The sequence below is a fragment of the Balaenoptera borealis genome (assembly GCF_965194805.1).
Source record: "Balaenoptera borealis genome assembly, chromosome: 6".
NCBI classification, from domain to species: domain Eukaryota; kingdom Metazoa; phylum Chordata; class Mammalia; order Artiodactyla; family Balaenopteridae; genus Balaenoptera; species Balaenoptera borealis.
In genome coordinates this window covers 9,115,092-9,127,998 of record NC_138863.1, presented here as the reverse complement: position 1 = coordinate 9,127,998, position 12,907 = coordinate 9,115,092, and the positions used below count along the sequence as shown (strand labels likewise).

The 12,907-nt window shown below is 46.6% G+C and overlaps 1 protein-coding gene across 10 annotated transcripts in view; it reads right to left on the bottom strand.

The window, feature by feature from the left end:
* The window catches only part of SP110 (SP110 nuclear body protein), a 55,749-nt gene that overhangs the window by 9,693 nt on the left and 33,149 nt on the right, over positions 1-12,907 (bottom strand). For 2 of the 10 annotated variants that reach the window (XM_082396179.1, XM_082396184.1), the window contains 9 exons: positions 12,788-12,886; positions 12,184-12,326; positions 11,769-11,813; positions 6,807-6,920; positions 6,218-6,333; positions 5,447-5,555; positions 5,078-5,149; positions 4,356-4,496; positions 2,917-3,262 (listed from right to left, as the gene is read on the bottom strand). In XM_082396179.1, the coding sequence (XP_082252305.1) occupies positions 3,149-3,262; positions 4,356-4,496; positions 5,078-5,149; positions 5,447-5,555; positions 6,218-6,333; positions 6,807-6,920; positions 11,769-11,813; positions 12,184-12,326; positions 12,788-12,886 (953 nt within the window). In that variant the 3' untranslated portion in view covers positions 2,917-3,148. Of the gene's footprint in view, positions 1-2,916; positions 3,263-4,355; positions 4,497-5,077; positions 5,150-5,446; positions 5,593-6,217; positions 6,334-6,806; positions 6,921-11,768; positions 11,814-12,183; positions 12,327-12,787; positions 12,887-12,907 lie in introns of those variants that run through there. The other 8 variants (XR_014245888.1, XM_082396185.1, XM_082396180.1 and 5 more) reach the window with 7 other exon arrangements.

Sequence of the window (12,907 nt, the reverse complement as noted above, 5' to 3'; positions counted from 1 at the left end):
GAGAAAAACAAATACCATATGCTAACGCATATATATGGAATCTAAAAAAAATGATACTGATGAACCTAGTTGCAGGGCAGGAATAAAGATGTAGACATAGAGAATGGACTTGAGGACATGGGGTGGGAGGGGGAAGCTAGGGCGAAGTGAGAGTAGCATCCACATAGATACACTACCGAATGTAAAATAGTTAGCTAGTGGGAAGCAGCAGCATAGCACAGGGAGATCAGGTCGGTGCTTTGCGATGACCTAGAGGGGTGGGATAGGGAGGGTGGGAGGGAGACGCAAGAGGGAGGGGATATGGGGACATATGTATGCGTGTGGTTGATTCACTTTGGTGTACAACAGAAACTAACACAGTATTGTGAAGAATTATACTCCAATAAAGATCTATTTAAAAAAAAAAGCAGTAGAATATCTGAATAGTCTAATCACCATGGGAAGACAGAGGATGTGGTCAATATTATCTCCCCAAAGTACTCTAGGCTATATCATTTTAAGAGTTGGTTAATTTAAAATGCTGTAAACTATTTCAGAACATATAAAAAGATATAAAGTTTCATGAGTTATTTTACCAAGCTAGGATCACTCTAAATCTGACTATGGCAATATATGAAAACTTACAGAACTATTTCATTTATAAATACAAATGCAAAATCCTGAAAAAATACTCTCTGCAATGGTATATTGAATATATAACAGAAACAAAAATAAATTCCACACAAATTTAGAATTCGGCTTAGTTTTGTTTTCATAGTGGTATGAGTATAGAAATTCTGAAACTATTATTGTTGTAGTTTAGATTTGAGCAAATGAGTAAACATATTATTGGACAAGAGAGACACAGATATCGCCTGGAGGAAAATATGGAAGAAGCCTGTGGTGTTGGATGGGAATTAGAGGGATATAATATTTATAACTCATGGGATTATCAAGGAATGTTCTCTGTCCCGGGATTGGGGGACCTGGCAACATGCACCTCACTTGATTTCTAAATTGCTGTGGACCAGTGACTGCTATGTGCTACCCATTTCCCCCTGTTTGAATGCAAGTGTCTACAGTGGTTATTCTGTATCATCATTATATTTGGAAAGACTAACTTGTCCTTCAGTTCACAGGTCTTTGGTTCTGGAGGAGGTGCACCTGAGGGGCCACATCCAAGGAACCACACCTAAGGAAACTTATCTGATCTGAACCTGATTTAGATGCTGAGGTCCTGGACTTTGATCCAGTGCTGCAATGAGTGAGACTTCTTGCGGGGGGGGGGGGGGCAGGCGGTGAGTGTCCTTTGCATGTGGGAAGGATGTGAATTGCTGTGGTCAGAGGGTGGGCTATGGTAGGGTGTTTCTGAAGACGGTGGCAACATTTCTTCCCAAGCAACATTCCCTTTGTAATGTGAGTTTGACATTCATCTCATCAAGAGGTACAGCCTATTTCCCCTCCTTTTGAATTTGGCCCAGTGATTTGCTTAGACCGATGGTATGTGGCAGAAGTGACACTGTGCAAGCATGAAAGGGCTTAATCAATACGATGTGGAGCAAAGATAAGGCATCCACATGGAGGACTGCCTGAATTCCTGACCCACAGACTAGTGAGCCATAAAATGATTGTTCCTTGAAGCCACTAAACTTTGGGGTCATTTGTTACACAGCAATAGGTAGCTAATACACTATCAAAGAGTGCTGGGGTCACTTCAAAACAACTCAGGAACCAACTTGAAGAGACTCTCACTCACTGAAGATAAGCAATTTGAGCAGCAATAAAGATATTAACTGCAATGGTCTAGAGCATATTAAATATATTTAAATCCATGAGCTCAAGATACGTTAAAGGAAAAAAACTCCTTGCTTATCTTTAGAGGCTATTAGGGAAACAATTCATTAATTTGAACACTTTAAATAAAGATCCATCATTTATCTTGCATTTCCTATACAAACTGTATTTCAAGCTAACCAAATGTTATTGAAGGGAAGCTCTTTGCAGAAGAATTCTGACTAATAAATATAGAATGAATAACAGAATCTAAATATCATCATTTTGGGGACTTCCCTGGTGGTGCAGTGGTTAAGAATCCACCTGCCAGTGCAGGGGACATGGGTTCGATCCCTGGTCCAGGAAGATCCCACATGCCACGGAACAACTAAGTCCATGTGCCACAACTAGTGAGCCTGCACCCTAGAGCCTGCGAGCCACAGCTACTGAGCCCATGAGCCGCAACTACTGAAGCCCACGCACTCTAGGGGCTGCGTGCCGCAACTACTGAGCCCACGCACCTAGATCCCATGCTCCGCAACAAGAGAAGCCACCGCAATGAGAAGCCCGCAAACCGCAACGAAGAGTAACCCCCGCTCGCAGCAACTAGAGAAAACCCATGCACAGCAGCGAAGACCTGACGCAGCCAAAAAAAATCATTATTTTGCAAACCCTAGTGAAATGTGCTTAGGCAATGAGCATCAGTGGCTGCTAAAATCATTAGGGGAAAGGGTGATGTATAACAGATGGGTCAGGCTGGTAACACCTGAACCTGCTGGATGATCTTAACATTACAAACGAATACACAGATCCCCCTGTGAAGTCTCTTTACTAAAAAGCCAAATCGAAATATCCCTCCACCCCTCGCCCACCCAAACCTGAATCTAAGCAAGCCTCTAGTTCTAACTTCTACTTTACAAAAAATGCCAGGGAGAAAAAAACATGCCACTAAGGGGATGTAGAAAAATCCAGAATATGAAAAATGTTATAGGACAAAGACCCCAGGTTATCCAAAGAGTAGACAGCAAGCAAAAAAGGCAGTGGGGAATTTACAGATCAAAAGAGCCTTAAGAGATAGATTAGCCAAATTCAGTGTGTGGAAGCTGTTTGGATCCCAATTCAAACAACACTTGTAAAAAGATTTATGAGACAATGGGGAGAATATGAACTGTGATGGGGTATTTAATAGTATTAAGGAAATATTTAACTCTTTTGAGGTGCGAAATATAAAAAGAAACAATAAAAGGCGGTGGAGGGTGTGGCAATGCTCTGAAGGGTCTGGATTTGAGTCAAGAGGCAGCCAATAACATTCCAGACTCGTTGGCAATCTAAGGATGGCCAGGGCCACATCATCTGGATCCTGAAGTTGGGATGCCTTAGTTCGTCCAGAACAGGATCAAGGAGGAATCTGGAAGCTGTTCTTATTGGCTTCATGAAAAGTAAGCACTTCTTTGAGGTTCTTTTCAAATTCTGCCTCTAAATCCAGTCCTACCTGACCAAAGTCGGAAGCCTGAAAGAGAAAAAAGCAAACACACAGAGGTCTAAGGACGAAGGATTAGGACCAGCAAATCGCTCGTGCTTTTTCAGGAGCCCTGTCCTCCCTTTCCCAGATGCTGTGTTTCCCCAGCCGTCAGGCAGAATAGGTGGGAAGATGCTGCCTGCCGCTCAAATGTTCAAATGCATGAGACTCTGACCGGTTGTTAACTTGCCTGACAGGCGATCTGGACCGATGAGCCGATTTTGACCCCTGCAAAGCCCGAGTTTGGTGCAAAACAGAGAAAGATAAAGCTTTTCTTGAAAGCCCACTCTCTGAAGACAGGATGACCCTTCTGTTCTCCAAGGCTAAGACTGTGCCAGGCATCAAGGGGCTCCCTGGCTTGACTCTTTCCCCTCCAGCTCCATGGATGGACACCAGTTTACAGTCTGTGGCTCATGAACATGCCAACTTGTGGCATGCAGGAGAGGAAGGAGGCTGGGTGGAGATGAGAATCTACCCTAGATCTGTCCCAAGAGATATCTGTATAAGTGAGAGTAAAAATCAGGGCAAACTCAATAAACTAAAGTTAAGAATGCCTTGGATTGCAAGGTAGCTCAGCTCGTTGACTCTCCCTACTAACGAAGGATGGAGCCGACACCAGCTGAAGGCAAATCCGGATGTTTGAGTCCACTGGGAAATTCAAGAGTAAAATCCAAGCATGAACATCCTGAATGTTTAAGTTATTTCATTTAAATTAATTAATTCATTTATTTCCGTGTTTCTGAGGCATGAAGGACCATGTAAGCATCAACTGCCTTCCCCCTAGTTTGAACAAGGAGGTAGGATGAAATTGACTACTCGGTGGGAGTAGCGTATCTTTCTGAAACTGAGGATGGATTTCTTTTTTCAGGTACCGTTCACAAGGATCCTTCCCTGTCCTGCTTGCTGTTCTTTTTGACATCCTCCTCTCCACCTCTGGGATTTGGAGGCAGTTTCCTTCTACAATCCTTGTCTTTTTGAGCTCTCCCCGGGACAAGACTGGGTAAGATTCTTGCAAAGCTCTGCTGCGCCAGAAATGAGGGGAAAGTAGAAAGCATGTGAAACGGAGGCAGGAAATGCCCTTTACCTTGTAAAATGTTTTATGGTTGCGAAATATCAGGCGCATGTCCCGTAGAAACCAGGCCACTGTGTACACTTTCTCAGCCAGCCTTTCCTTAACCAGGTCCAACCACATGGCTTCCCTAAAGGGTTCACCATAATCTCGAATCTAGGGGCAAAGCCATCAAAGAGGTGATGTTAGCATAGCCACCATCGCTGAAATGGATCCAACACAAGCCTTTACGTCCAGGGTAATACTGATAATAACATCCGACATCTATGTGCCAGGCATTGTCCTAAGCTTTGCCACTATACTAACATAGGATCTCCACAACAACCCTAAGAGATTGGTACTATAATTACCCCTGTTTTATTGATGAGAAACCAAGGGATGGAGAAGTTAAGTAACCTACCCAAGATTTCACAGCTAAAAACTGGTAGAGCTACATTGAACCCGCAGTTCAAGTCTCCTGAGTCTGTACCCTCAACCCTATGCTCTCTCTAAGAAAGACATTCCCACAGAAGAGAAGGAGAAACTGAGATACAGGGCAGGAGAAGCAACTCGTCTGTGTCCCAGAGCTGGTATGCAATGGGGTGGAGTTTGAATCAGGCAGTGCCACTCCAGAGTCTGCAGCTAAACCTCTGCTCTCTGCAAACAGAGGTGCCTGCAGGATGCACACTCCATGTTTCTAGAATGAGTTTAACATCAGAGAGATGCCCAGAGGATGAGAAACATCTAATAGGACTTACATTACATGGGGTCTCCGTAAAGAAAGAGCTTTGTGGATGACAGTAGGCTTTCAAGAGGAGAAACTCACATTTCTGTGAAGTGCGAAGAGGGATTTAAAGGGAAATGTTATTTGGAGAAAGTGAAGCCAAGCCTTTGCCCAAGTACCACAGACAGGAGCAGCCAAACACAACCAGACTTCCGACCCCGTTTGCCAATGCACCATGATGGGGGGGTGGGGTGGTGGTTGAATTCTGTTTGTCCTCCATGTTTGGGCACTGAAGCTCCATCCTCTGAAGTGAGACACTGCAGGCTTCCTTTGGGTGCCCTTCCCTGGACCCTTTGCCTGTTTGAGTGGAATGGGGTAGGCTTGGGGTTCCCATCCGACTCACCAACTGCTCCTCGGGCTGCATCTGCCTTGCCAGGACCCCAGATTGCCCGAGACACTGCTGGCTTCCAGAAGACTCCTTCATCCTGCAGAAAGTGCAACTCCACGGGCTCCTGAGGGGCCGGGCATAAGTGAGCGAGGGCAAGGTCCCTGGAAACAGTCACCGTTTTCCTTTCAGGAATGGCTGATGGGCGCAGCCGGGGATGAAGGGGACACCTCCCAGAGTCTCCAAGACCCCCAAGGGGGGGGATCTCCCATCAAGGCAGAGACAAAGGGGTCCGTGTGGTGTCAGGTGGTGTCAGGGTGAGTGGTGGGCTCTCCTCCCCCCCCCCTCAGAGCTGCTGGGAGCACAGGGGGCCCTGCCCACCAGGCCCAAGTATTGGAAACTGGGTCTTAAATCCCTGGGGTACCCAGGCTCCATCAGCCTGTTGAGACCCTGGGGAAATGGGAGAAGCAGGCCACGTTTCCTGCCTGTTCTGAATACTCACAGAACACAGACAACTGGTGTTTTTCGTCCCTTACCCTCCTTGGACAGGAGTCTGGGTTACGAAACTAGGAAAGGCCATCTCCCAGAGGCAGTGGCAGTCAGGGTGGCTCAGACACGGACTCAGACACTGATACCAGAGGGAACACAGGCTGCTGCCCCACTGGGCTGCACGGGGTCACACCGAGCCCAGGGTGCTCACAGGTCCTGCTCTTCCACCTGGAGATGCGCGACCAGAGGCGGAGCCTGGGCGAAGTGTACGCGCACGAGGCGGGGCTGCGTCTCACTAACCTCTCAGTCTCCGCAGGTGGGATGTGACAGTCCTCATGAAAGGCCCTTGGACAAGTGTCACAGCAGAGCAGCGGCCCCCCTCTACAGCATACCTCACATTCCCTGGAGTTTTCCTGCTAGAAAGGGAGATAATGCGGGCATCGCTGGGATCAGAAAGAACCGCGGACACTGACACTGCGGGAATCTGGAGCATGGCGGAGTTCGTGTCCCACTAGACGCTTCGGGCTGACCCAGCGGGGCGCGCACTGGGAACGCCCACAGACGGAGGACGAGCCCGGCCTTGCCATCGCGGAAGAGCAGGCGGCAAGAATTGCCACATTGCCGCGTGAACCACAGATTGTCAGAGCTGGAAGGGGCCGGAAGGTCATTTAAGTCCTTACTACACCAAGCGTGGTCTGAGGACCAGCGATTGTCTGGGAGCTGGTTAGACTCGCAGACCTACTGAATCGAAATTCGCCTTTTAACAGGATCCCGGGGCGGGTTTGTAAGTACACGAAATTGGAGAAAATACAGCTTTGGGCAACTGTCTCATCTGACGAGCCTTGGAAAGGAGGAATGCTTTTTCTCTGCAGTCAAAGTAAATTAGTACCTGAGTTAGGTTGGCCCCAAGGCTGCCCGTGCCTGGGTCAGAGCTGTTCTCATCCGCTGTGCGCCGTGCCAGGCAAACGTGTTGGCAACTCAGAGAACAGTCTCTGATGTTATGCTGACACACAGAAAGAAAGATATACAAAGACAGAGAGTTGCTGTGTAAATGTGTTGTTTGGGGGGCCTGAGGAACCACAGGGGTCTTTCTCATGGCCTTAAAATGTAGTAAATTCTACAAGTGATTTATGTGAGGAACACGGTCTTTACGGCTGGACAAATATTCACAGGCAGGAACCCCGGTTCTGCTCCCAGCCCCACAAGACAGACAGTGTTGGGCTCCACGCACCCAAGGGAACATTTTTTCTGCACTAAAGGTGGGAGTCAGGAAGAGGGGTCCTTCTGCCTTTGCCCGACTGTGATACTGTCCCCCCCAGATGGATGGAAGGTGGTCAGGAAATAGACCATCAGGAGCTGGAGCAAAGGCTCGAAGGGCCTGGGAATCACTTACACCCAAGGAGAGAAACCCTGCCACTACCCTCAACCGTCCATAATACAAATATGAGGACCTGGGCAAGGGCCTAAGGGATGGACATGTTTTGTCCATTCGCAAAACTAGCCACTCAGCCAGAGTGAAAAATCTTCTTGATCCGGGACTCTGTTCATCTCTCTTAACTGGGGAGGCTTCCTGCTCAACCCCTCCACTTACTAGGCCCCAGGGCCTCATAAGGAGGACTCCCCGACCCTGAATGTCAGGGAATCTTTCTGGCCTTCCCATCCTGAACTTGTCAGTCTGCCTTTCTCTGTTCTTGGGGTTGACACTCTACGGCCATTCTTGCCTCTGACTGGACACCTGGCCTGCCCTGGTCCAGAATACAGATGCCAGTTCCCAGATAGCCCAGGCCGGCCCACTCCTCCTGGCTGAGACCCCGGTTGGGTCCAGAGCCTTGAGCACCATTGCCACTCCTCACCCCACCACCCTTGCCATACTCTGGAGTGAAAGTTTCCAGCACACATGATATGATAAAGAAATGGTAGAACAGACCTACTAGAGAATGGACTTGAGTATATGGGGAGGGGGTGGGGTGAGATGAGACAGGGTAAGAGAGTGTCATGGACATATATACACTACCAAATGTAAAATAGATAGCTAGTGGGAAGCAGCCGCATAGCACAGGGAGATCAGCTCGGTGCTTTGTGACCACCTAGAGGGGTGGGATGGGGAGGGTGGGAGGGAGGGAGATGCAAGAGGGAAGAGAAATGGGAACATATTGTATATGTATAACTGATTCACTCTGTTATAAAGCAGAAGCTAACACACTATTGTAAGGCAATTATACCTCAATAAAGATGTTTAAAAAAAAAAAAAAAAGAAATGGTAGAGAAAGGACATACAACCCCACAATCACATTCTGTAATAAAGAGTTTGACTCCGGCTTTCATGTGACTGTTGATGGCTTCAAGCTCAACTTCCCCTCTTGGCACATCTGGGCAAGGTGATGGGAAAGCTCATGATCTCCCTCCCTCGACCACAGTGAGACGTTCAAGCCAGACAGACCCCGCCCCGGCAAGGGGGTCCTCACCTTGCCCCACCATAATAAAACGTTGGGCTACACCCTCTCTTAGCTCAAGCCATTTTCAGATCAGCTTGGGTGGCCTACCTTGCCTCTTCCCAGAAAGACTCTGTATGTGGGTAATAGATCTTTCATTCTCTCTTGGTACATGTGTTGCATCATTGGTTTCACTATCTGAACCCACTTGGGTTAGCAAGCAGGAGTCTGGGTGACCCCCCCCCCCCCACCCAGGGGTCTTTCTCCTCTTGCTATGGATTGCTAACTGGCTCTGCTCCCTGCTGGCTTACGCTTTGAGCTGTGTGGCTGGCTGCCACGCCACGGCACTGAGGTCGCGGGCATCCGCCCTGAGGCACCGTTCACTCTTTCCAAGTTTAAGAACAGGCCAAATTGGGCAGTTAAATGGAGAAAAAGTAGAGATCATCACTCTTGCTCTAAATATATAGATCTTGTATTAAAAGTTTCTATCCTCGAAGGCCTTGTTTTAATCGATACTGAGTTCTATCAACTATTTTAACAGAAAGGAAGGTCCATGGGCTCCATTTTATAAAGCTGATTGTGTCAAAGATTTAATTTTATTTTACTTTATTATTTGTTGGGCCAGAACATCCATGCCCACTACAGGATATTTTCGGGCAAAGAGTGTTATGACCTTGGGGCATTTAGGTAAGGCAACAGTTTTGATGGTTAAGGTAAGGTATATCAGTTTGTCCTCTGTTATACGTTTGGTAAATCCCCTAGGAGGGTAGCGGGTACCTTGTTTAAATTTAGTGGGATACAGTTACTCACAAAGGAGCCCCACCCATTAAGGTCCCTATACCCAATATTATTGCAATTACTGATGCCATCCACTTAGCAAGTGGTAAATGCTTTACTGTCACAGATTTGGCTAATATGTTCTGTTCTGTGCTTATTTCAATAGCATCTCAGCTGCAGCTGGCCTCCACCTTTGCAGGGATACAACACACCTTTACCTGGCTACCATGGGGTACCTCTACAGCTTTGCCATCACACACAGTCTCTGCAGGCAAAATTGTGACTGCATCTGACTTCCCCCAGGAGCACAGGTATGACACAACACTGATGACATCCTTCCCCTTTGACATACTCATTCAGAATATACAACTACTCAGAAAGGAACTCAGGGAAAGGGAAGGGTCATCACCCCACACGCAGTACGAGGCCCTACCAGCTCAGCAAATTGCTGGGCTTTGTTTGGTCAGTTGAGGGCTGCTCTATTCCCGACACTGTCAAGAAACAATAATTGACCCTCTGAATACTCAATCGCACAACAACTGCCCAACATTTTTACCCCTTTTGAGTTCTGAAGGTAACATAGTCCTCATTCACAGATTTTACTTGTACCCATTTAAGCTGTTATTTGCAAATCAGCCCACTTTGAATAGGGACTCCTCAATAAAAGGCTCTAGAATTTGTCCAAAGAAACCCCCGAAAAAACAAAAGCAAAAACTATCAGTCCCACACTACATGCCATTAGGGTAGCAACTTTTGGCTGCATACGGGGCCCTTCTGGAAGTAGAGGCTCTCACGGGCCCTGAGCTGCCCATTTTGCCTTTTGGGTCAGGGGAGCAGCACCCTGCAGGGCAGCCACAAAACACATGTTTAGGGGCTTCCCGGTGGCGCAGTGGTTGGGAATCTGCCTGCCAATGCGGGGGACACGGGTTCGAGCCCTGGTCTGGGAAGATTCCACACGCCGCGGAGCAACTGGGCCCGTGAGCCACAACTACTGCGCCTGCGCGTCTGGAGCCTGTGCTCCGCAACAAGAGAGGCCGCGATAGTGAGAGGCCCGCGCACCGCGATGAAGAGTGGCCCCCGCTTGCCACAACTAGGGGAAGCCCTCGCACAGAAACGAAGACCCAACACAGCCATAAATAAATAAATGAATAAAATTAAAAAGAAAAAAAACAAAACAAAAAAACACAAAAACGCCCCACATGTTTCTAGTCTTAGCGTCAGATCTCTTGCTGGTACACATAAACAGAGCTAGACACCAGTGGAGACTGGGTATACTGCAGAGCGACAGTGACACGTTGGAAAACGTTGCTGGGGGAAAGGCCTGCACTGGTCCATTCATGATCAGAACTAAACTTTGTTTTCTTTATCTCAATGTGGCTCCTGATGGGGGACTGAATGGGCAGCTCAAGTGTGCCCCTGGCTATCATTTGCTGACTTGTAGCGTTATGAGTAAGAAGGAACTATAATATTGGGGCATCCATTAATGATCTGGATTTTAAATATCTTTATTTTGTTTCTGGTTACAAAAGTAATTAATGATCAATATAAAAATTCCACCTGTACATAAATATATAATATGGAAGTCAAATGTATCCTGTAATCCCATCCCAGAATCACTGATTCTTTCAGATATTTATTTAGTCATAGCCTTACATATTCACATAAGCAAAATTGGGCTCCTTTACATGTTCTTTCCAGTTTAAGCTTCCTGAAGCTTTCTTGACCTTAAAACCCTTGGGTGGTTTTCCACTGACTGAAGGATGGGTCTATACCTGCAAACCATCCATCTTTAAAAAGTATTATTCTGTTGATGTATCAGTTTATTTTACAATACTGATGGACATCTGTATTCTTCCCTATTTTTTGCCATTACAAGGAGCCTCCCTAAACATAGCAAGATATTTCAAATCAGCATGGAAAAGATGGTTTATACAGTAAACACCTTTGGGGGACCATTGCCTTATAAACTTTGAATGAATCCAGCCAAGTGTCAGGCTAACCTCCAGGGCAAGATGGGAGAGGCACCACTGCCTCTGCTGGAGGTTCATATCTAACGGGAAGCTCATGAATGGGACTCGGGGCTGGAAGTTGTATTTACGGAAGTAAAGACAGCTGGGGAGGAGCAGCGGGTACGGCCAGTGGATGACTGCCATTTTCACCTGGAGGGAGGCTGTGCAGAGACAAAGCTCAGTTCAAACACATTATTCCATTCTGGTGCTACCAGTAATGAGCATGTTGGATTGAGGAGTACTTGGAGTTCAATCAACGATGATCTTCTTATTCTTTCTTATACCGTTCTTGTCTATTTCAATACCGTATCTACTTTTCAATCTAGGGCACGCTATTTCTGACGTCTTTTGTTGGTAATCATCCAAATATACAGATCTTTTCCTAAAACACATGCTTTTGTCCTAATCTTTATTTTAAAGAGTTATTTGCTTCCCCATCTTAAAATTAACTCTGAAAATAATGGTGGCACGTACATGTACCAGTGTGCTAAAGCAGTTGTCATGAAGATGCAGTGCTGAAATGGGAAGGTGACTTGAGGCTGGGAAAGTCGAGAACTCCCAGGCAAGCCTTGGGACACAGAAAGTTGGCAACATGACGACTGAGAATGTGGTAGAGATTCACCTGCTATTTACCTCTCTCTTGAGACTTCTTCTTGGAGGACAGAGCAAAAGTCCTTTCTGAAAGAGAGGATGGGTCAATGAATGGAGTTGTTCTGGAGGTTCTTCTCTAGTAAATATCCAAGTTTCCACTTCCTAATGAAACAAGACAGGTGTCTCTGTCTTCATCTAGTTTCCTTCCAGCCTATCCCCTCTGATACCACCAGGCTAAGCTTCTTGCATCCCTCCTTGCATTTAAAGTTCCCCACCATTAGCACCAATCTATGTTCCTAAATTTCTCACCCACAATGTTTCTCTATGATCGTTTAGCTCTTTCTCAATCGTGCTGTGGAATCCTAATGGGAATCTCTTCACCCTTCTGTTATTGAAATTCCACTCATCCTTCAAGGAATTAAACTCATCATCTATGTGTCCCTTGTTATTACAATACCTCCAGCAGGTGTTCTAGGGTCTTTCCTCTGCAAAGCACACTCCGCTTCCAGTTCTTTGATTGTTTGCGTTTCCCTTCAATTTCAAATTCTCTTGGTGTGAACCAAAGTCCCTTCTCGTTCTGAATACACTTCTCTGAGGAGCCTGTAAGGTAAAGACAGCCCATTCCTGGATCCACTTCCATCCTCTGTGAATTCACCCTAAACCTCCACCCCCCTACTTGTGATTCTCCACCTTTCTGGGTCCAGAGACTCCCTGTGAGGTGGCAGCAGTAGCAGGGGAGTCTGATTCCTCCTCTCTCAGGTTGAAGGAAGCCCTAAAACCTGCCCGACTGGTGAAGGATTGGGACAGAATTTGCCTTTTATGTGGCAAGGACAGGTGTCACAGTGTCCATGGATGACTTCCATGTGGGAGGGGAGTGGCCTGGTCATCAGATGTACCATGACATTGAAAAGGTTGAAAATTCCTTCTTAAAAAGCACTGCTTTTTCTGCAGCCTAGTTTGCAGGATCCATGTCCTGAACAACGACACACGTGGATATTTTCTTCCCTTCTAGTGATTCCTTCATCTAGGGTTTCCAAAGAGCAGAAGATCAAGGAACTCACCTTGTTTCATTTTCTCCTTATATAAAATCCCCTTTGCCTCACCACAGGTCACAGGAAGTTTAGGAGAGTGAAAATCCAGAGCTTCATCTTTGGGTTTTCCTGAAAGTAGAAAAGAACAGA